The sequence below is a fragment of the Aythya ferina genome, assembly GCF_964211825.1.
Source record: "Aythya ferina genome assembly, chromosome: 5".
NCBI classification, from domain to species: domain Eukaryota; kingdom Metazoa; phylum Chordata; class Aves; order Anseriformes; family Anatidae; genus Aythya; species Aythya ferina.
The window spans coordinates 56,210,189-56,234,598 of NC_140301.1; the positions used below are offsets into that span (position 1 = coordinate 56,210,189).

Below are 24,410 nucleotides of genomic sequence, written 5' to 3' on the forward strand. Positions count from 1 at the left end.
TATTAGACAAACCAAATAAATAAAAAAATAAATCTCTAATAGTCCTGGTCTCTGAATTTTATATTGGTATTAACTAATGTTAATGCCAATTAACCCAATGCCAAATTAACTAATGTTAATACCAATTAACTAATCTCTGATTCCCCCTTTAGGAACTTTTCCTTTTATTTCAGTCCCAACTACAAAAAAAAAAAAAAAAAGCCACTTTTGTAAAGCTTTCAGAGGAATTGCATTCCCCTGTGGGTTGAAATCACAGTGAAAAACAGAATCTCCCTGCAGACAGCCATGACCATCTGGGGCTATGAGAGACGTTCACAGGGCCATCACACTGCTTAGATCACATGGCCTTTTTTTTTTTCCTAAACCTGAGGGAACAATTTAGTTGTTAAATGTGATGCTAGATTTTATGCCCTAAAATCCTTACAAACTAAGGGATTTGTTATGACTTCTAATTCAGTTTCAGCTACTTAAGTGGGTGCTTAACTTTATGCACCAAATAGTCCTCAGAAGACAACAGTAAATCTACATGGTTGTGCTTGTCCAATGCTTGTGCTCTGATGGGGAGGAAACCCCCATACTGCTTACGAGGCAGTATAGATGTACATGGTTTGCACTTGTTTTGCAATAAATTCAGTGTCAGTTCAAGCTCATCTGACACAGGCAGTGTTAGGGTGCTCCCTGAAATTCTTCTGCTGCTTAAACTTAACTTCTTGCTTAACTTTCCTGCTGAAAAAGGTCTACCATGCATCATGTACCAGGGTATAACTGCCTAATTCTAGCACAACTTTACTTCTCTGCCATGCAATCTCACACTCACCTAAGTAATTCCTAATTATCAGACCTACTTCTCATCCACCTTATTCACTGAAGTGCTGGCCAAGCAAAACTGAAAGCAACAACAAGGTCACAAGTGAGCTTTGTGAAAGTAACAGTTCTCCCTTTTCACGGCAAAATTCATCAGCCCTGGATCTCTTGCCCAGGAGTGGGGAGAATGGGTCCATTCTGCACTGAGTACCTATAAAATAGCTCAGCTGTTCATGCTCTTTGCTATGTTGATAGATATACACAGATACCACAATGCAAATGTTTACAAAAAATTTGCATATTCTATATGAAATAAATAGCACAAGTAAACTCTAATACTCAGAACTAAATAGTATACAATATTAGGGACCAAGTTATGCTTATAAATGCACAAGCATTGCTACTGTGAACTCAGCTTAACTGCTTAGTACGCAAGCTTCAGGAGTTGCTAGCTAAACTACACTTCAGGAAGCCATAATAAATGATGGTCATGCCAAAATCTAAGAATAAATAAAAAACACAAACATTCTCCTCCATCCCTTCAAATGGTACACAGCTTTTTACAGATAACATAATGGTTTCATGAAATTCGTTAAAACTGTCTCATAGTAAGTATCATCTGGAACACAGGTCTGTATGTTCTAAGCAAACTCAAAATCAGAGTGGGAACAATAGGTTTGTCAGCACAGTGACCACACATAGCAAAAGCAAAGACAGCAAGAGTCTGTACTTGGACCAGAGCTACATCCACCCAGAATAAAGTGAGAATGAGAGCAGCTTTATTAGCAAAAGGGAGGAGAGAGAGACAAGAGGGACCGGACGCAGCTCCAGTTATTACTGTTGTTGCAGAACAATATGGAGGAATAGCATAGATTCTGTAGCCTGGTCTTGCCAGCACAGTCCTCAAAAAACAATCACTGCCCCAAAAGCCAGTGATAACACAATGAAATTCTGCTAGCAACAGCAGGTTACAGATTGAGCTGCTCCCTGCATTTGCAGGACAGAAAGTTTGCTATGTCAATGGCACGTGGGGCAGTTCATTCTCTGTATCCTCATATGAATATTCCTACCGACAATTTTTCATTGAGAAAGTGGGTGATTCATAAGTACAACTTTTTTTCAGGAAAAAATGCATCTCTCACACTCAATACTCTGACTCAACATCAGCTTGCACTACTGAATAATAGAACCTAGATCCTGCCCTGGAAATTTGCTTATGCTTTAGATCATGGCACTTTTCTCATCTTGCAAAGAGGTTCGTGAAGAGGATCTTCCTAGCAACAGCTCCTTCTCATGGATCAGGCTATCTAGCAGGTCCTCCTGTCTGTAGTTGTGATAAACCTTCAGGAAAGCCAGTATGGTAATTCCCAGCCAAGTCAGCCAGGCAGCCCAGAGACCAAACTAGAGAAGTAAAGAAATGACAAATATCAGTACTGTTTCACAAAGACAAAACCACCTGTCCAGGTGAAGATCAAAATCTCACCTAGACGAAAACCCATGGAGTCACAACAAGATATGATTTGTGAGCTTCTGGCCCCACTTCTCAATCCCGTCAAGATATTCTGAGCTTAAAAGGAAATAAAGCTTTAAGTAGTAGGAAACTTGATACAAAAAATACTAGGTTTGATCATGAAGAATTCTGCATAATCCACATGCAGCTGCTGAACTTCCCCAGCATCTGATGTTCTGGCCATCCCAAAATTCTTGGGATTATTTCTCTTCCATTACTTTAGAGTTGCCATATGTCTTAATACTTTTTCCAAAACTTTCTTCCTGAATCCTGTGGGCCTCTCACTACCCCCAGAGAAATATAAATTTCAAGGTGTTTCCATCCAGAATATTGTTGAGAAAATCCTACCAATTGAACTGTTACTTTCTGGGGTAAGTGGTTCACATTAGCAGGAGCTCAAACTGCAAGAGAAACCCAATCTGACACATCCTAGTTCCTGGTGACTCATATATATTTGGCATATGATACCTGAGCTTAAAGCCTCAGATCTGCAGTAAGTCCCATCACTGACTTAGTCACTCTTGTTTAACTTTGTAGAAATAGTTACATTTTGATTGGCTCAGGTACTTGAATGTTGGCCTCCCCCGTCTCAGAGGAAGCTCATTTGTAGTAATGTAAATTTCTGCTTTCTGGCAGAAATTCCATTTTAATTTCATTATACTGTTAGGGAAAAAAAAAAAAAAAAAAAAAAAAAAAAAAAGGTACTTAAATTCACATATTTCAGTTTTGACATACTGCTTTTTTTATTATTTCAAAAAATAAAAATAAAAATGGACAAAGAAAAAATCTAGCACTTCCGGGAAGTAGCAAAGCTGTTTACTTTAATAGCCAATTTAGATAAATTAGGGCCACTGTTATGTAAATGAGAGTTTGAGTTCCTATATATCTGATGCATTTTAGTAAGGCCCTGCTGAAGGAATTTATTGCACTCACAAGGAAATAAGTTTGCATTTGCTGGTAAATCTAGTCTATTCTTGGATTTTTCATTCTGCTGATTGAATGAAACTTATTTGCCCTTCTTAGACAGACCCATTCTCATGCCTTCATCCAACTCTGCTTACTACACCCCGGTTATCAGAAAACAATGCTGAAGGATTTTGCTCCCTGCTTGGTTCTGTTTTCAAAGTCTCCCTCAGGCTCCCCTTTGTCACAACTACATTCGCTTTTGAAGACAAATGGTGTTTCCCTGCAGCTGTTATGCTCCCAGACTCCTCATGCTTGGGTATTTTGCAGAGCTTAAATGATGCATCGTTCAGGCTAGCTCTACCCAGGTCTGGAGGAATGTGGATTAGAGTGGAGATCACCATCTGGCAGGATATATGTATAGATTATCAGCTGTCCATCCTGATATCGCAGTATGAATTATTCAAATTGGCTACATGCAGGTGTGTCTGGGATGGGTGTCTAAATGCCATTGCTGGGTACAAAACCCACAAAACTAGCTCATGTCTAAGGGTCACAGTTGCCTTCAAGGAGTGTCCCAAGAAAGGTAAGGCTTCCTCCCATGAGGGACAACTGAAAAAGCATGTGTATGGGTGCAGCCTGCATGGATGGGGCTATCCTCCTCAAGGGACTGTGTTAGTATGTGTTCACATGCTCAAGTGCTCAAATCTCAGCATTCACTGGTTTTGAGTGTTGACTCAGAGCTGGCATATTCAATAATAATATGACAGTCTCAGAGGTCTAATTCTCAAAGATCAGGAAAAAAAATCTTTCTAAAAGATAGCACTATTTCATTATTTTCAGTGGACTGATACTTATATGGGCTCAGGGGTTCTTCTTTTTATCCCAGCCTAAACCAGGACAACAACAAACTCATGGAAGAGAAAACTAACAGCCCCACAGTCTGCTGCAAGTCAGCCATTCTCTTCTTATTGCTAACAGCAATAAAGAGCTCCAGGACACTCAAGTGTCCAGGACACCCAAGCATTCACAGAACTCATGCTTTGCAGAAACAATAAATTTTCCATGATGAGTAAGAGTCAAGTTTTGACATATCTGTGTTCAGAACTATCTGTTTTGAATGTAAAATGCAAATGTACCCATTCACGATCATCTTGATTCAGCACATACTAAAGTCAGTGGAAACATTCCCATTGATTTCAAAGGATCGCATTTCAGCTCCAACAATCCCAGATCAATGAACAAATGGAAAGTGAACTGGAAGAGAACTGTGGCCTAGTCTGACCTACCTGTGCAATAGCAAACTGGTCGTAGAAAGCAGAGTTTTCTAAGTTCAGTTCAAGATCTATATCCTGTAATTCTTCACAGCTACCCAAGGAAAGCATTTGGAGGGAAGAAAGAAAGTTATTTCAGAAGTTCCAAATAGGCAAACAAAGCATAAAATGAAGCAATATCTAAGTGTTTCAAACAATCACAATGGCACATTCTATGATTCTATATTTAAGTCATTTCACTAATTAGGTTGCTTGCAAATCTTCTCTAAAGCTTGAGTAAAAGAATCAAGTAAATACTTTATTTAAAAAATGATGTGTAATTATCTAAGTGATAACACCAGTCTTCCATAAAGTGGAACTGTGATAGTTATTATGAAAACAATATACCTAAGACCCTCTTCTCCCACTCCCCCAGAGCCTCCCACTTATACACATCTGGCATCAGCCCAGCTTGGTTGCTTCCCCCTCAATGAAACAAAGTGTATGAGCCTCCGTTACCTTTTGACATCTGACATCACCAGAGAAAGCCTCAGAAGAAGGGATTGTATGGGTGTTTTTGTTTCGGATGCTCCAGCAAGGAGACGGTACTCTGATGGTAAGATAGAGGCTGCCTACAGATTTTACAAATAACTTGGACTTTTACTGGTGTGAAAAAAATCCCAGGATTTTGAGGTTGTCTTTCTATCTCTTGGTTGATTTCTGCAGCCTCTTCTCTGTCCTTTTCAGTGCTGTCGGTCATCTTGGGTTCTTATCCGAATATTCGATTAGGTGTTTTTTGTAATGGAATTTTTAACCGAATATTCGAATAATTCGATTAGCGTTGCAGCCCTAAACAGAACATTTACTATGGCATTTTACAACATATGACAATGTGCAATATAAATGTATGCTTTAAGTAGTACCTTTATTCAATATCATATGACATAAAATGTCACCTTTTTATTTCTCTTCATTGTTATTTGTTTGATACATAAAATTTACCTCAACCTATTAGTTTCCTATTCAGAGCACAAGCATCGTGAGATACAGCAGAACGTTTTAGTGCCTGTGCATTTTGTGCCCTGTCAGAAAGTATCAGACCTCTATATTTTGCTCTTAAAATACTTTCTGTACTGTGGCTTTCAGGGTGTGTGCAGCACAGCGCTGAGGCCAGGTTTTGGGTAACGGTGTGTTGTAGCACAGGCAGAACAAGGGACTTGGCTGCTGTCACACAGGTCAGTGGCAGAGCCAGGACTTCAAGCCAGGACCCTGATTCCCAGGACACCCTACCACCTCCCTCCCTTTTTCAAGCCGAATTTCCAAATACAGCTCTCTTTTGGAAATGAAAACTTTGGAATTAATGGTTTTCCTTTGCACATGTTCGTGACTCTTAAAAAGACCATGAAACATGATGGAAAACAGTTTGTTTTGTGGGGAACTAAAAGGGAAAAAGTTTGGTTTGCTGTTTTTGTACCAGATGAAAAGAATTTGGACTTCCATATTCTCCCCTTTGATTACCTTGTGTGTAACAACTACAGTTTGTAACACCACTGTACATCTGTGCATATATGAAAGATAAAAAGAAGAAAATATATTCTTCAATACTAACCTATTTGGCATGCTTCCTTTTTCGGTAATTGCATCACACCACATGTTAAATCCTACACTCACTATAGTGCTAGCAATAAACGTGATAAACACCACAAAGGCGCTGATCAGCAGATTCAGGAAAGCATAAAAGAAAGAGCTGCAATAAAAGGGAAGAAAAATGTAACTCATAAACAGCTGAAACACAACATCAGCAGTCTCTCTAAGCAGCATACACCAGACAAAGATATCAGTTTCCATTTGAAACACGTCTGCTTTAATTAAGAACATCTAATATATTGAAAAACTATGGCTTATGATCTTGAGTTACGTTATCTTCTTTTGTAAGCTCTTTGGATTTAGATTTATTATTTTCTTTAACCGTAAGAGGATGTGGCTTTAAATCATAAATACTAAGTGGTGATCGTTCATACACAGCACGGCTTTCATTAGTTGTAATGATGAAAATCACCATTGTTAAAATAAATGTCATTAGCTCAAATTATATAGTAACTGAAGCTAAAATTATTTCATGACTAAAATGATAATTGGGACCAAAATTGCCTACTAGAGGGAAACTAAAACTAAAAATAAAACAACACAGTACTGATAGTTATAATCATTTTAAGCAATGTAACACAAGGTACTGGCATCATAGGACACGAATCTCAGTTTTATGGGCAATTTGCAGAGCAGGCCAGTTTCTCCTGGGACATCTCTGGCTTTGTTGTCAATATGTTATTTCTGCCAGCCGAATGTCGGTTTACATCAACCCAGTTAGTCTGCATAACCAGAACCAGCTCTAGGCATATGCTAGAGGAGGTAAGGGGTGGGATGCTCAGAGTGGCACCATTAGGCAAAGGAATTGTCCAACTATTTTCCAGCCTCACGAGTTAGTCTTCTAGAAGGATGGACTGGGATTCACTGAAAGAAGAACGGCCCTGCCTAACTCTGCCACTTAGTTCTAGTTTGTGAAAACTTTCTCATTCATCTGGCCAAGCTCTTTGGTACTTGAAGCTGCTCTAGGTGGCACTTGGAAAGTCTCACTATCTAAAAACTGAACATCTACTCTAGGTTGGAGAAAGACTGTCAACTCCAGGAGGAAGGTCATCCGGTTCAAGTTAGATTGTAAGGACAAATATAACAAATTGTCCAGCAGTGCACCTCTCATTGTTCTGGGGATAAAAGGAGTCTACTCACCTCAGAGAGCAACAACAACAAAACAAAACAAACAAACAAAAACAAACAAACCAAAAACAACAACAACAACAACAACAAACAGACATTTATTTCCACAATTCTCTCAATATATTAAAAGTTGAGAATCTTTTTGAGTCAGTGGCTGAATCCTAGCAATGTTCTGGGCTGGACAATCTTAATTTCTACAGGTTACACATCCTAAGGCATATGTGACCTTGGGAGAACTTCTTTAAAATTAGGTGAGGCAACATTCGCCAGTTGGGCTAGGAATTCTGTTCCTGGGTTGACGTGTATTTGAAGGGATTGTCTAGGTTCTCTCAAAAGTGTAGCCATCCGATCTCAACACCAATGCAAAAGAAGCAAAATCATTCACTTGCCAGATGTGCCCTTACAGACTGCAGTTGGAGCTGGATGATGGGACACCTGACTTGTAGAGGAATGTTGACATCAATCCTATTCTTCTCCTTCAGCTTCACTGGACTGTGAACAGATCAGCTCAATGCTGCAGAGCGCCAGGGTCACCCACATAGCAGATGGAGCTGGTATGAGCACACCACAGTTATGTGTGGTCATTGTCCCTGCCCTGATTTCATATCTAACCTAGGTTTTAAGTGTCACTAAAGCCATATCTACTGTGTGCACCTTAGTACAGTATGCTGGCCTGAGACACAGAAAAGACTTGAGCTGTCCACCAAATAAAATCAGGGGTGCCACTAGAACTAATAACTGCTCTAGAAAAGGAAAGGTTCGCAGGCATATTCGGTGAATTATCCCAGGTCCCTGTCTGCACTCCGCTTCCTGCCCTGCAGTACAGAAGTTTGCCAAGGTCCAGACTCTGACTGTCTGCCAGCAAAGCAGGTCTCAGAGTCGCTCCCAGTTTGCACTGGGCAATCACCATCATCACCACCACTGTGTGTGGGGATTCCTCAGTCCAGGGCATCTTGGTAGAGAGCCAGGGCAGATCTGGCTCTCTGCCTCACATATTTTTCTGCTTAGATCAGAATTTAAAGTTACACATTCCACATTGAGTGGATGTCCCTTAATGGTAAATGCCCTGTAAAACACTCGAAGTAGAAATTGCTTTTCAGCCCTCATTGTGAACTGTCTTAGTTGGGCCTCTATCTTGCAGCTGTGTTGAATAGTTCCAGGCCCAGATCACAGCACTTGGTTTTCCTACTCCTGCAGACAACTCCAGCACAGCCTGCCCATGAGGCAAAGGGTGCTCAGACCCTTCTGAGAAGGATAGGTGTCAGTCCTAATTATCTGAAGCACATAAAGACTAGACACCTTGCTGGGATGCAAGTGCATCAGGACAGCTCACGGTGGAGCTGGCCCAGCAACAGTGGTCCTGCTCAGCAGCGCCAGTAGAGATGTTGTCCTGGGGCTGCCCCAGTTGCCTCTGATCAGAAATGGCATTTATAATTTATGGTGAAGAACTTGAATCTCTCCACCCAAACAGACCTGCTCTCATGCCCATATGAAGTGTTAATAAATGGCTGTCTAAAATCAGAGCAGCGTGTGTGTAACCTGCTTTTCAGAGAGACAGATGCAGACCTGGGCATGGGACAGACCTGCCCTCTTCTGAGGAAGCTGCTATTTTAAGCAAGTTCCAGTTCACCCTGTTTTACCCTTCTCTGATGCTCTACAGCTACTCCAACATATAGAGTTGCTCTGCTGTTGCTCCCTGCCACATAGCAGCCTCCTGTCCCCTTTCTTGCCTGGAACAACTCTGCTCAGCATTATACAACTGCTACTGCTCAGCCTAGGGGAAGGAGCCTGAATGCAGCTCCTGAAGAGACAGTTTTCAGAGGCCTGCCCAGCAGTTTAGGACTAAATAACTACATTTGGAAGTAGGCCAAACATCAGACCTAAATTTCACTATTTCACAGTGTTTACTGCTAGTTTCTTAAAAAATAAATAAATAAATCTGATTCTGAACAGTAAAGCTGAAAAAAAAAAAAAAAAGTATCTGGATATCTGGATTCCACTAATCTTCTATAGGTATCTGATGACCTGAGGAAACTGAATTCAAATGTAGTAAGTCCATGGTTACACTTAGCTCTTCTAAGGTAAGTATTAATGTGGAAATAAGCCTCTCTTCTATACTTCCTATAGGGTGTTTTAGTATTAGGCAGCTTGAGTGTGGTGAGAAAGGGCCAGGGAAACACCCCAGCTACCCTGTCCCAAGTACTACCACACCAGGCTGTTGTACAAGCCCAGGGTTAAGAAACAGCCACTGACTCAAGAAACTTCTAGTCCAAATAGACCTGGATATGAGTGATTTACCCTCCCTCTGGTAAAGGAAAATGGCTTTCATAGTCTAGCAAGCCACCAGTGCATGCTCCTGCCTTCCCACCTCCATACAATTGGGTGCTTGGAAGACCCCAGAGCACCCACAGGTTGGGTCACCTGTGCCAGGGTTGTACCAAAAGCTGCAGGACATCCCTGGAGAGCTGAGCACTGAGCACAGAACTGCTGAGCTGCTGCCCCGACCACCAGGCCCTCATTCCAGATCTGAGGCACCCTGGTTTGTCTGAGCAAAGGAACCGACTGCTGGAGCAGCCCTGCCGCAGTGTGCTCAGCTTCACTCTCATGTCGTAACCAAGCAATCGCTGTTCTCTGCAATAGTTGCCATGTCCACCACAAAAGCAGAATAAAAATAGGGAGAGAACCACCGACTGCTCCCACCTGCCCCCCACCACGCACAGCTGCATTGGCTCAAGGATTCCCAGATCTACAATCAGGGGAAGGCCTCTTCCTGCCAGGATGTGTAATGGGACCACAATCAGGAGGCACCTGCAGTCCCCAGCCTCCAGCATCACCCCACAACCTGCAGCACCCTTCGTGCCCACCATGGCTGAGCTGGCCAGACACTGCACCCAGATCCCAAAGGGTAGCAGGAGCACAGCAATGAATTTGACCCCCACCCCAAACCCATCCTCTGGAAGGGGACACAGACTGCGAGTACACATGGGGTACGTGTGCAGGCAAAACACCCCCTCACCCCAAACCCCTCTGGGCAACAGGACACAGGTGGTGCAAAGTTCAGTGCTTCAGCCCCGAGGCTGCTGCCACCTGCCCCAGCCTGCAGGAAGGGCTGGCACCCCCTGCCCTCCCCAGGGGTACTTACTCCTCGTGCCCTTTGCAGAGGAAGAAGAGGGTCCTCCAGGCCTGCACTGTGGCCAGCAGCAGGGAGAGGAGCCCGGTGAAGATGCTGAAGCGGCAGGCGGCCTCGGGCCCCCACTCCTGCACGGTGAAGCGCTGCCGCTCCACCGTCAGGTTGGCGTTGAGCCACATGCCCTCGGTGAAGAGCAGGCACCGGCCGTGGAAGTCATTGCTATTCTCGGACAGAGGCACCACCACGATGAAGCTGAAGAGGAAGGCCAGGAAGTAGCAGATGCACTGAGCGAAGAGGAAATTGCTAAGCGCCATGTCTGCAGCTCCGCGCAGGCAGAGGGAGGGATGGAGGGAGGGATGCAGGAGGGAGGGATGGAAGAGGGAGGGATGCAGGAAGGAGAGATGCGGGAAAGAGGGCTGCCGGGGGGGAGTGATGTCGGGGGGAAAGGATGGAGGGATGCAGGGAGGAAGCCTGCAGCAGTAGGGGGTGGGGAGGGAGGATGCGCAGTGCAAGGATGTGATGCGATGTTATGCCTCCGCTGGCACCGCCGCTGCCGGAGCTGTCCCCTCCGTCTGTGTACTGATGGCTTCAGGGCTTGAGCAGGGAGAGAGAGGAAGAGGTGCTGCGAGGATTCCTCTTCTTTGGGAAAGTCTGGCTGCTGATACACCCTGGCACCCAGCGGGTTATATAAATCGGTGTCCCCCAAGCGAGGCTGGGTACCACCAGGCTCTCAGCAGGGTGTCCCCTTAAGGACGCAGACACCTGTGTCATCTGTGCTGGTGCCTTTGAAACACAAAAAAAAACAGCCTCATCCTGGCTGCTGGATCCCTGTGGGCTTTGGCCCCTATTTCAAAAAAATTAACCAAAACACTGCACAGACACTGACATCAAGTGACCACCCTTGCACACCTGCCCCAGATGGCACTCAGACCACAGCCTACACAGGGGAAGCGTCCTGTCATCTCTTGGGTCCTGTATCTCTGTTTCTCCAAACCCATAACTGAAGCCATAATGTACCTCAAGCCAAAAATCTGGCCAGCAGCCTGAGCTGGTGGCAAGAAGGGTCATGGGTTCCCACCCCAGGAACTGCAGACCCAGCGGTTTTAGTCCCAGACCAGCTCTTGTCCGTCTCCACCCCAAGACATTGCAAGTGGCAGCAAGAGCTCACCAGAAGTGGAATAACTTTGTTGAGGCTTGATGCCAGCCAACCCTGAGCTCAAGGAGGACATGGAGCTGAGAACACCAGCCCTCGCTCTGGGCACAGCAGTGGCACTTGCAGGGCAGGGACAGTCAATGCTCACACCATTCCCAGGGACAGAGACACACTCAATCCCAATTTCATTTTCCCATCTAAGTATAACTCCTCTTCCCAGCATAAGACAGTGCAATTCTTCTCCAGTTCCAGGTAAAGCCATTTTCTAACCCAATTTCCCAATCATATTCAGCCTGAAGTGAAAGAGCTCTCAGCCACTTCTCCTTGCCAGGGCTGCTTCTGCTCACTGTAGGCACTGTCACACTTCCCAGGTACTGTTTAGCAGAGCAGAAGAGGAACTGGGACACTGATTACACCTCACATGGTATTTCAGGCTTGTGCTTCCATCAGGGAGCAAATCAATTATTCTTCTGTGCTGCGAAGAGGTTACAGTACTGAGGCAGAGGCTGGGGGGATTCTCACTGCGTATGGTCATTCAGATTCATTGTAATTTATTTGCAATGTATATAACCTTGAAATCTTGCTCTGTCCGTACAGGGAGAGTTTGCTTGTTTGTTTGTGCAGAACCTGCTTCTTGAATAAAAACTTTTGTCAGTTATACCCCTGTTTGATGAAATATGACAGGCCACTTTTCTGATCCTTACCCAACCCTGATCATCAGAATTTGTATTGCATTTTTTGCAAGAAGGGTTAAAGAGCACTGGCCTGACCCTGTGGGGATAGACATGTACTCCTAACAGAAAAGATTTTGCTGATATTTCAGTCTGGATGTAAAGAGGAAAGTTTATTGCTCTTATCCTTACTTCCAGGCAGTGCTGGGTTCCCAAAGGGTTTTGTCCTTTATCTGCAAAGAAATCAGACCTAGGATGAGCTGGAAAACTCCTTCTTTGAAACCTGACACATCACATTAGCCAGATAGTGTTTTCTGAAGTTAACTTGGGAGGTCAACAGCAACATAAAAGTTCGGTTATTCCTTACAACGGAGCCCACAGAAGGGGCCAGCAGATGCCAAGGGCTCTTTGCCTCTGGCAAACCCAATGCTCAGATCTCACCACCAGCAACCACAGGGCTCTGCTGCAGGAGGGCTGCTGCAGAGGTGAACGTTAGGGTCGCTTGCAGAGCGCATAGTTGTCCTTGCTGGTGAGCCAGCTCAAGCTAATATTTCTGTGAGAATTTCAGAAAATACAGCTAGACATTTGCAAATGTTAACAGACATGTAAAACACTGCTGCTCTTTGGAGGGTGACAGCAATTGGAGCGCAGTGCTTGGTGGGGTGGAGTGGCCACACACCAGAGTGCACAAATGGGTAGAATAACCTGTCACTGCCACTTGCCTGACAGCTGCCTGAATTCCACACACTCTTATCTCATGTAAATCCTAAAAAGAAAAAAAAAATAGTTAAAAAAAATTACACTAGGCAGGAACTTAGAATCTGAAACATGGCACTGTTTTAGTGGAATAAATATGATGGTGTTTTATATAGAAGACTTAAAAAGGTTTTGTGGCCTTAAAATGGTGCAACTGAGGGAGAAAGGTACAAGACAAGGTGAATGATCGTTCATTCTTTTTCATAACACAGGAAATGGAGGGCAGCACATAAAATGGCCAGGCAGAAATTTTAAAACAGAGGAAAAGATGAACATTTCTCACACAGCACATAACTAATCCATGGCACTTATCACAATACACTAAGGAGGCCAGAAATAAATACTATTTCAAAAAGAGATTAGAGAAACTAATGGGAAAAAGCCCTTCAGAGCTCCCCACATGATGCTGGGGAAGTAACCTGCAGCTCAGGAAGCCCCTGACCAGCAGAATGCTGGAGGGTACAACCACAAAACTATTGCTCTGCAAATCCTCCATTCCTCTTAAACCAAGCATATGCAGCTGGCTGTCACTGGAGACAGGATCCCAGGTGAGAGGGTCCTTTGGTCTGACCCACTGTGGCCATTTCAGGTTCCCATGACAATGCCAAAACATTGCCACCTCAGTGCCAGGCAGACAGCCAACCTGGATAAATCAAGATCAGATGTACCAGATTTGTCTGCATTCCCTTCAGCCCCATATCTCCTTCTAGTCATCTAGCTAATCCTCTGTGGACCAAGTACCACTCTATGAGTTGGACTGATGTGGGATGACTGATGGGGACTGTGGTTCTGACTCTGCTGCTCTGCACTTCCCCTGAAGTCATTAATTATGCCATCTGACATGAGCACTGCTCTCGAGCCGATATTTGTGATGTAAGTGATGAATTTCCTCCCCTCCTGATAGCTCATTAGGACATGTTTTATTATGGGAAAATTTGCTGAGAAATTAATTATTCAGGCAAAAACATTGTTGTGAGCAACTTTATTTATTTATATATTTATTTTACCTTGGATATATCATTTTTGTGGTCCAAGAAAAATAATAGCTACATATTTAGAAGGTGGCTACCATCTTGATACCAGTAATGTGCTGTTTACTTCTGGAGAGGAGGCACACAGTCACAGCAGTATCTCTGCAGAAGATGCCCAGGGAGAAATATGTCTATATTCAAGGCAGAAAAAAAGAACAGTCCAAATGGCTGCTTTTGTGACAGCCCTTCAGTCACCCAAAGGCAACTTCTCCCTGATTTACTTGAGCTCAAATGGCTGCCTCAGCCTCTTTTACCAAATAGTTTAACAAATGCAGCTTGCCCATTAAATGCAGCAAACCACCCACAGGCTCTGGAGTCTGTTTTGTTCAGACTCTCTGGTCAGTTTTATTATTATATTAATCCATTATTATTATTCCACAAGCCTTGACCTACAGCATTTGTCCTCAGAGACTAATAGAAATGTTTGAGGCATCCTGCATATCCTCTTATGGTAGTCACTGTAAATGCCACTTTTTGGAAGAGGTTTCTCATGGTAATCACTGTCTTCAAGAAGGTGACTGCCACCAGTTCAGAGGGATTATAGACAAAGCACCCAACTGTCAGCCACCTGTCACATCTGCATTTCTTCACAGCTACTGCAGCATCATGAATCTCTCAGGGCATCTCATCTGGGAATGTTTTGACATTGTGCTTTTTTTTGTGCAAACATTACTTTTTTTAAGTGCTTCTATTCTGCTTGGAAAGCTGTCTTGTCTGCGAGGAGGTTATGGGCAGATAGGGTGCCATGTTGACAGGCATTAATGAAGCAGTTATCAGGAAGCAACTGAATGCCATTAATGTGTCCACACACAAAAGCCTCGGTATTTTGATACCCAAAGGAAAACAAACATATCCAACCCTGTTCATGTTCCGATTAAAAATGTTAGAATGTGGCTAAAATATACAGGGAAAGGAAAGGAAAAAGGAAAGGAAAGGAAAGGAAAGGAAAGGAAAGGAAAGGAAAGGAAAGGAAAGGAAAGGAAAGGAAAGGAAAGGAAAGGAAAGGAAAGGAAAGGAAAGGAAAGGAAAGGAAAGGAAAGGAAAGGAAAGGAAAGGAAAGGAAAGGAAAGGAAAGGAAAGGAAAGGAAAGGAAAGGAAAGGAAAGGAAAGGAAAGGAAAGGAAAGGAAGAGGTATGCTTGAGTTTTTTCGAGCATCATTAACCCTAAGCTCTGAACTACTGCATGCCAGACCTCACAGAGCACCTCTGGGGGCTGTAGCAGCTAACAGGAGCACACTCCCTAAACAGTATTTTCTTTGGTTACCTGCCTCTCCTGTCCTTGGTGAGAGGACAAGAGTACTGACAAGGAAAGTAGGACAAGCTCTAGCAAGGCTCTGGTCCCAGGTTCTGCACAGATGCAGAGAGGACCAAGAAAAAAAAAAAAAGCTTCAAGAGCAAACGTACATTTTCTTCTGTCACCAAAAACATGTTAGGAAAACACAGGAAACTTTTTAGAAGAACAGGAGGAATGAAAGGGAGGAAAAACTACAAGAAGAGAGACCAGCAAAATAAGAACTCATTAAGTCCAAGCAATCAAAACCCAGCCAGAAGATGAATGTAACTCTGCCCCACTTTAGATTAAATGGAGTCATTACATATTATATCAATATCTGACATCTGCAGCTTAACCTGTGACTGCTGAAGACTGCAATATCATCAGATCCAGGGGTCAAGCAGTCACTGAGGTCTTGTGCATCTGAGCAGTGCTGGGTCTGCTCTGAACTCTGCACCTCTGGGTCGGTGCACCCCATCCTTAAGTGCATTCTGCACTTAAGGATGGGGGGCACCAAGCCAAACCTGAAGGCAAAGTTATAGCCTCACCAGGAACACAGCAGCAAAGTCCCTTGTGTTGCCCATCCCCTCTGTAACTACCTAGGGCAGAAGGTACATTTAGCAGGGACAATTCTTATGACACACAGAAATCCATCAGTCTTTTTGCAGAAGCAAATCTAACACCCAGAGCCTGGTGTGGGGGGTGCCAAGCACCCATAGTGCTGGTGGTCCAACTCTGAGTCTTCTGGAAATGAGGCTGAGCCTTTTTTTCTGAAGATCAATTAAATGTTTTCCAGCCTTAATAAGGCTTCAAAAGAAAAAATAAAATAAAATAGTAATAAGAGTAATAATAGTAATAATAATAATAATATTAAACCTTCAGACTCTACTGGTTTTGGTTTTCTTCGTAAATCCATTTACATGTGCAGCCACTGACTAATTTTTTCTTAAGCTCAAGTCATTTCGCTGGGAAATTCTCAAGGTCAGCAATCAACAGTCCATCACAAAGACAGCTGAAAAGCAGCAAAAAAAAAAATCTTTCTGTAAACTACATCATGTTTTTAAATGAGTTATTGCTATGATTAAAAAGGTTTTAGGTTGCAGGGAGAGACATATCACAGAGTATCTTTGCTGTTTATTCTAATTAAATTTAAGTTGAATGACATTTTAGGAAAAAAAAGCAAACAAACAAACAAACAAAAAATTGCAAAGCCTTGCCCAAGTAACTCGGTGCCACGTATCAGCTCAATTGGCTTCAATGCTATCACACTGATTTAGACCCCAGGACATTCTGCCCCACCTGTCTGCAGCAGTTTCTATTCCACACACATAGTCATACATACTAAGAGCAGCTAATGGATAGCATGCCAATTAATAGCATGTACTTGCTTTATGTGTGACATATTGTACCATGCATTGATTTTTAATCTGCTCAAACTAGCATTTTTCATGCAGAGTGAAAGTCTGATGTGAAAAATAGCCTCTTCATTTTCCCTGACAACTATTAACACAGAGCTTGTCTTCAGTGCTCATGCTGTAGGCAACTGCTCCTGCCAAAAGTAAATGCAAAGACTGAGGAGAAATCCAGTTTGCAAAATTAACCTCTGTCTCAAAAGTGAATAAATCAGGACAGAGAAGCATACACTTCACTCCTGGAGACAGGAGGAACTTCACTGTGCCTGTTTACCTCTGACAAGGCAGTGAGCAAAAATTCTAAGACATTAGGGGCTTTGCAACTTTCTGTGGATGGGACAACTGTAATGGGAAAAAGTGGACTTATAATGATTTTGAAGCCATAAACTAAAGCTAAATAGAAGGCCCTGTTGTCTTTTCCACCACGTGATCATGTCACTGTCTGCATTGAGCATCCTGAAGACATGCTCTATCAACCTGAGTTAAGTCCCACCACTGAAGTTCATATTGGACAGGTAGCTGTGGGAGCTGGCAGCCTGTGCCTCTAAAACAGCAGGCACAAAGATTTAGAGGGAAATGAGGTGACTGTGGCCCTCAAATCCCCCCAGAGTATATCATGGCCTCATTAATCACATCGCCTATATGTGAGATAGAGACAAATGTTCATCAGATCAGTTCCTCAGATGAAGGCACTGGTACTAACCTAATTACAGCCAGCAGGACGTCTGACCTGCTACATTGTCTCTTGAGGCCACTGAGAAAGGTGTGGAAATAAATAACAAAGAGTCCCAGATCATTATATTCCTGGCTTGGTGCAGTTTTCAACTCAGCAGATGAAATTGCATAAAGCAGGTGGTTTTGCAGAGCTCCATTTCCATATTTCAGTCCAAGGCCAAAATACCTGCCCGTGTGCTTTGGGGAGTTTGTAGCTAAAGCATGTTGGCTGGCCACAGCTTACCACAGACTTCACTGTTCCTGGATATAGGGTATGCATCCATTTGGTTATTGATAATGAAGATAAAACTGGATATATCTATTTTGTTTTGAAATTAATAAACACATGGATAAGAGGACTCCCAAATGTCCCCTAATGTTATCACTTTCTTATCTTGCAATGTTACAATGTGCTTGCAAAATATAGTCCTGCAGAGCTTTTGGAAATGTTAAAGGTTCAGCTATTGACTCCCCTTCCCATTAGGTTTGTAAAGTACAGAAATCAGTTATAAAATGATTTGGTAGGCGTTGTATTTAAAACTCTGTTCTGAGGGGATAGTATATGGAATGTATAAGCACCCACTACTTGGGTAAATCCCAAAGTCCCCAGAAGATACTGAGCAGGTGAGGTGCAGCTGTATCATGTCACATCGTTGCTAACAGCCTCAAAGGCTCTGTAGGCTGTTATCAAAAAAGGGTAAATAAAAATAAAGTAAGATAATGATTAGTAAGTCAGAAACTCCCATGTGAGTTCAAAATTAACTACTTTCTAGGTTCTAACACAGAGGTCCCACCTTGTGTCAGGGACATATGCATTTTACAGTGATCAAAGCAGAGCTCTGAATACTTGACATAGGAGATGAAATACAGATCTGTGATTTGCAAAGTAAAAACACAATAACAGCAATAACGAGACATCAAAACAGATCTTAATGTCACACTCCTGGGTGCAACCATAGAGATACCTTATTTGTGGCAGAGATGAAAAGACAGGGAATAAAAAATCATTATTGTAACAACTACTTTAATAAGTGTGGTGTGTTTTTTTTTCCTGTTTCTTGTCATGTTTGGTATTCATTTTCTTCATGATTGATCAAAAACTGACAAATAATGTCTTTTATTACAACGTACTATATAAGCAAGATTTTAAGAAGTGTCTTGGGGTGTTTGGACATCACACTAGTGCTGTATCTACACAGACAGTAACAGACAGTCCTATTTGAATATGTACATACTTTGAGCTTGCCATGACTAAGACAAATATAACTAATATTTTCATTGGCAAGTATGCTGCTAAGAGAAACAGGAGCTACTAGCTAGGATACATTCATATATGGCTTGCAGAGCAGTGACAGATTGTGTCCAGCCTGCTTGACAAAGGAATGCATGTCTACCTGTGTCCTTTTCTGTTGGTACATCTTAATGCCTATCACTCTTCAGAGTGGGGAAACTGAGCAATATGCAGAAATAAACACATCTGGAAACTCATACTGAGAATGAAAAAAATCAACTCTCCCAAAGCCAATAATTTTGCCCCAAAGATTTTTCTCCACTGCTTCAGTAGCCATCAGCCATGCTGCAACCCACCTTCTGTGGGACCTCCTCTCCCTTCTGCTCACCAAATGCACTTCCCACAGACAAAATAGTGCAGGAAACACAGCAAACAGAACAAGCATTAGTGAGCATGCTGAAAGATGTCTAAAAAGTTCACTCGACATCAATTTATTCTGCAAGGGTCTGAAATGTCCACTGGCATAGTGCTAATCTGAACAAAATCATTGTAATCAGAGGACAGCCAAATGCAGTACAATCAAGTTACAGGACCATCATTCTTGGGTATTGGAAGTTGACTTTTAGCTTTGAAATGGTAGCAAAACATTTGGATACAGGGCTCAGCCTCCATCACCAGGAGCTCCCAGCTGCTCTGTAGATGGGTGCAGCTGGTACATCCCTGCCCTGAGCACCACGGACACAAATCAGCTGGAACCTTTTGGTCCCAGGGCCAAAGATTTTTCCCTGACAGTTTTTTTTCATCAATCCATCCACATGTGAGTGTTTCTTCCTTTTTCTTTCCTTTTTCTGTCACAGATTAAGTGAGTGGCCACAGCCAAATCACTTCCCTGCTGTCACCCACTGACATTTTTTGCTGGATTCACCTGTATTGGTAATAATTTTGGGGGGACATTTTCAGTATGCTCACACAACACCTGGTACAATGACCCCTCCTATCTTCTCCTGAGGATTATAAAACGATAAAAAGGCACAAAGAAAAACAGCTGTAACTTAAGTGTGCATAAGTCCTGGCTAGCCTAGTTGGTAAAACATTTATCTCACAGATTTATCTTGAACTTCAATATCAGAAGCTGTAAGGCTGTTCCCTTAATCTTCCCCTGTACACACAATCTCTGCTTGATCCTACCTAGGGCCAAGACTCCAGCCTGGCAGAGAGGGAGAAGAGCAACCCATTAGTCAAGAAATTGCCTAGGAGCAACAAACAATGAGATTTATTTTTTTTAAATTGCTTTAAAAAAGGCACAGTCAGAGCCTCATTTATGTTGCACAAGGACTGTTGCAGGGTCTGGCCAATGCTTGCTGTGGGACGTCATCAAATTGAAGAAGGCACAAAATTTTCAGGGAGAGCTCCAGATGGAACTTCCTCACATATCAGTTGTGGTGGAAGGGGGCTGGCAGGCAGAGACTTCCTTTAAGGAACACCTACAGGACCTTTACCTTTTGTGAGTTGCTATTTCCAACTGCAAGACAACCTCCAGGAGTAAGGCAGCGGTGCAGCAGATGCACATGAATTGTCACTGAAGCTAAAGTGATGTTAAAAGTGTGTGGGTTTCAATCTGAAGACTGAAATTTCATTGACTTTATCTGGTAAGGTCTTCCTTTGTTTTCCCTGCTTATTTTCCCCTGGCACTGTGTGATCCATGCCCACGAGCTGGTGAAATACCAACGGCTGCACTCACTGTGCAGAGGATCCCTTTCTACATGTGCTTTTTTTTTTCTTTTTCCAGACCAGCTTTCATGTAAATTCTTGTTTAAATAAGTGCTCTGCCCCCAGGAAGTACAAAATTTGTCTCTTAGTTAGGAAGTTTCTGCACTTTGAAAACATGCTATATAAATGTGAAATATTTTTTATTAACATTTAATGGAGAATTAAGTGCAGTATTGACACTAGAAAATGGACTGTATTATTTTTATGCTGTGATATGCAAATATACTCATTGTTATTGCAGATTAGCAGAATGAAATTGCTAATGTTTTTTAATAATGTTTATTATATTCCTCTGACAAAAATACCCATTAAAATACCACTTAAAGAGCATGAAGACAGCAGATATCTGAAATGAATTCTGATTTTTTTTTTTCTATTTAAAAAAAAAAAAAAGATAAGTTTTAAAAATTCAAATCTGCTTTTTTCTGGTTTTACAAATAGCCCACCAAATCAATATTTCAGGAGACTGAATCAATATTTCAGTACACTGTGATATAAAGTAAAAAAAATTGGTCTATTAACATCTTTTTATTAGCGTGTCAATTGCAGTGCACAAAATTTGCACATATGGGTAAAGAAATTGTTTCCTGAAAATGTGCAAATTGCTACTTCACTGAATGTAAATGAAGTGCTAATTGCTCTTTGCAAACAATATTTATGCAAATTATGCCCTACTGCTTACATAGCAGTGTGGATTTTACATTTACATTTCTTGCTTTTTTTTTTTTTTCCATCCATTTGACAGTGCCTGGACATCAGGACTTGGGCTATTACTCTCTTTTTTCAATACATTTTATGGAGATATGAATGAGTGAAGAATGGGAAAAGACCTGCAGACGGTAATATATCACGACTTAGAGGGCAGAAGATCTAAATCTGTTCTGTTATTGTGGTTCATCACTCACTAAGCAAACTATTTGCAATAAATTATTCATATCAGTTTTTTTCCTTTTATTCTGTTTGCCTTTTGACCCCAGATATGTAGGGAAAATCTCCACTAGAGCCATTAGAAAAAAAAAATCAAAAGTATCTTTCATGAGCAATCCTTTCTCTGTGGGATGTTCTTAAATAAAGAGTCTGGGAATTTTTCAGCAGTCAGTCCTTTATTACAGCTCATCCTCTGTAACCAAATACTTCATTTAAGTAACCAGCACCCACTTCATATTGCAAATTTTATAGTCAGCAATGCTGTTGCACATACTTTCTGCTGGAAGCTGAAGCATGGTGATTGAAAGGTGGTGGCAGGTGATGAGAGACCACTCTAAGAAACCTCTGCTCTTCAAAATATACAGAAAATAACAAAGTAATAAACACCACTAGACCAAGTATTTAATTAAAATGAATACATTTAGACTTTGGGTAGTTTTGTTGATTCATTTGTTTGCTTGTTTTTCTGATGTTAACCTAGTTTTATTAGTTTGTTTCTTCCTTTTTTTTACCCCCTTTAATACATCATTAATTCTGACAAGGCAAAGTACCTTGTCTAGAATAGTCATAAGAAAGAGGAACCTTTAACTACTTAAGGAATATATTTTGAAATATTGATAAACATTGACTGTAAATTTTCATCGTGAATCCTTGAAACTTCCCTATATACTTATCAATATATCATTTCAGGAGGTGAAAATCTTCTCCACTTGATATTAATAAATTTGCCTTCTGTGGGGTTCAAATTAGCCTTTCACAGTTCAGTTTCTTAAAATTTGTTCTGTGATATAAATCATGATTTTTTTTTCAGTTTTACAATGTTTTTATTGGTTACTGGAATTTCAAGATCTCAGATTTCAGATCTCAGGGTTTCAGATGTCTCTGCTATTTTGCACCTTAAAAAAAAATCAAAGGCAATTTTTTTTCTTTTAAAGTTTCTTTCTAGGTGGAATGGATGGGACACACTTCCATAGCACTGAGGAGTGCATAGGACAATGCAATTTAAAAATAAATATTGCTGGAGGAAGGGAACAAATACGCCTGGGGGAGCTGGCCAAGACTCTCACAGATGATTTGGATTAGTTTTTATTGCTCTCTGGAGGCAGGCAAGCTGTCTTCCCTTGCACAGCCAAGTAGTCTGAGTTACCCTTTTTAGCTCCATTGCTATTCCTGCCTGAGATTGGCCGTGTCACTCATGTCCACAGGATAAAATGTCAACTCCTTCCTTGTTTTGCTGCAGTCACAGGTCATGCTGCATCCTGTGGCCAGTAGGTTCACCCCAACCCAGCCAGCCCTCCTGAGCCACTCGCCCAGCAATGGGTTTTCAATGGGATTCCCTAAGAGTTTCCTTCCTACAGGGACGATCTGTCAGGCACAGCCCAAGTGTAAGCAGAAGCAACAGTTTCACAAAACAGCATGGTGTTTGCAGCTCCTCCAGCTCCAGCTGAGGAGCTTCTCATGAAATATCAGTCAGGTCAGAGGGTGCTTGTGTACCATTCCTTTGCACAAGTCAGCAGTGTCATTTCATCTGGGTTGATGTCAATGAGTGACAAGTGAGAAACAAATGGGAAAAACACATTCCAGATGTACTTCTCTCTCACTCTCTCACACACACCCATAGCTAACTCCTGGAAAAGTGTCTCCCAGCATAGACACTAAGTCAGAGTTAGGTTAACATGGTATAACAAAATCTCCAGGCTTGGAGCAGGGGGCATAATAAAGGCAAATATGGTGCAGCAAATCATGAGGGCACTGCTGTGAAATGACCCTGCACTGAGTACATCTAATCCTAATCCCAAGAGAAAGGAGACCTTAAAAATTAGCAAGATGTCCCCAGCCGATCAGCAGGTAAACACCCATTTGAAGAGGAAGACACACAACAAGGGAGCTACACTAATTCACCAGAACAGACTGTGCTGTTGGGAACTCTCACAGCTTTTAATCTTAGAGCATCTCTGAAGGTTTCTCACCATCAAAAGCTCTTCTTCTGCGAGTGTTTTCAGACCCACTCATTTCTTTGCCTCAGGAGTAATGAGAAACAGCAATCATCTTTCTTTTTTTTTGCAGAGCTTTTCCATCTGGGATAACTTGAACTTCCCTAAAGAAATATTGTACGTTTTTCTGTATTGCTGGTACAGTTCATGAAATACACCTCTTCTAAGACAAGCATGAAATCTCTTCTTCTGGCCTTAGAGTTTGCTTCTCTATCTCTGGAGCTATCCAGTGCTTAGAAACTTCTTGGAGAAATTCTCAAACATCACTCAAATTCAGCTCTAGCTCAGCAATCAGAATTTCCTAGGGCTTGGATATTTACCTGTGATCCTCTGGCTCACTGAGCTGCCTCACACAATCCACTCCTGCTCACACCATAAAATGTCTTAATACAAACACCCTAAAATGTTGTAATTAAGCCTATCCTGAGAGAGCTTTATACTGATGTGTTTTATGTTGTGTGCAGGAGCAAAATAAGTCCTTTTCCTTCTGTCTTCCTTTTGATGTTGAATACAGACTGCTGCCCTTTTACCTGAAACTGGGACTAGAGATAGGCAATTGCTTCTTTAGCAATGGCTGGACTTCAGTTTTCAGTAGTGCCTCCAGCAAAATCATTCCGCACAGGCTCTTAGTAGTGACAAAGCACAAATGGAGTTCCCTGTATCTCATCAAAACCTAACTCCCAGGAATACGAGAAAAGGAGTTCAATTGCTGTAGTTTACCTCATGCTTGGAATTGGCTTGGCAAGCCCCAGAGAGTTCTCCAATTGCTGCTGCCTTAATTTTCTCCAAAGATCTTGTGGCCCTGGTGCTGGAGGTGGGTCTTCTTGTAAAATATTCTACCTTTAGTGAGTCACTCTATGCTTATGATCACATTTTTAATTTCTCCAGAGAACATTTATTAAAGCTTATTCATTTTCAGATCAAGGTGATCTGTGTTGTGAGTCTGGAGCCATAGGCTGCCATCCATGGAGAGGCAAAAGATGTATCAGACTCCTCAGTCCTTTAGTACCCAACAAAGTTAATTTTACAAGCAGGGCTGGGGACAGCTTTGGTGCCAGCAGGACACGGGCTGGGACCTGCAGCCTGCACAGCATGTCCCCTCAA

The 24,410-nt window shown here is 42.2% G+C and overlaps 1 protein-coding gene across 1 annotated transcript; it reads right to left on the reverse strand.

Annotated features, from left to right (window-relative positions):
* Positions 1–278: 278 nt before the first annotated feature.
* On the reverse strand, positions 279–11,092 carry TMEM179 (transmembrane protein 179). Its single transcript, XM_084520285.1, has 4 exons — positions 10,388–11,092; positions 6,080–6,217; positions 4,507–4,585; positions 279–2,205 (listed from the first exon to the last, which is right to left on the reverse strand). Exons 1-4 carry the CDS (start codon positions 10,687–10,689, stop codon positions 2,026–2,028), a joined length of 699 nt encoding a protein of 232 aa, XP_084376411.1. The 5' UTR covers positions 10,690–11,092; the 3' UTR covers positions 279–2,025.
* Positions 11,093–24,410: the final 13,318 nt, after the last annotated feature.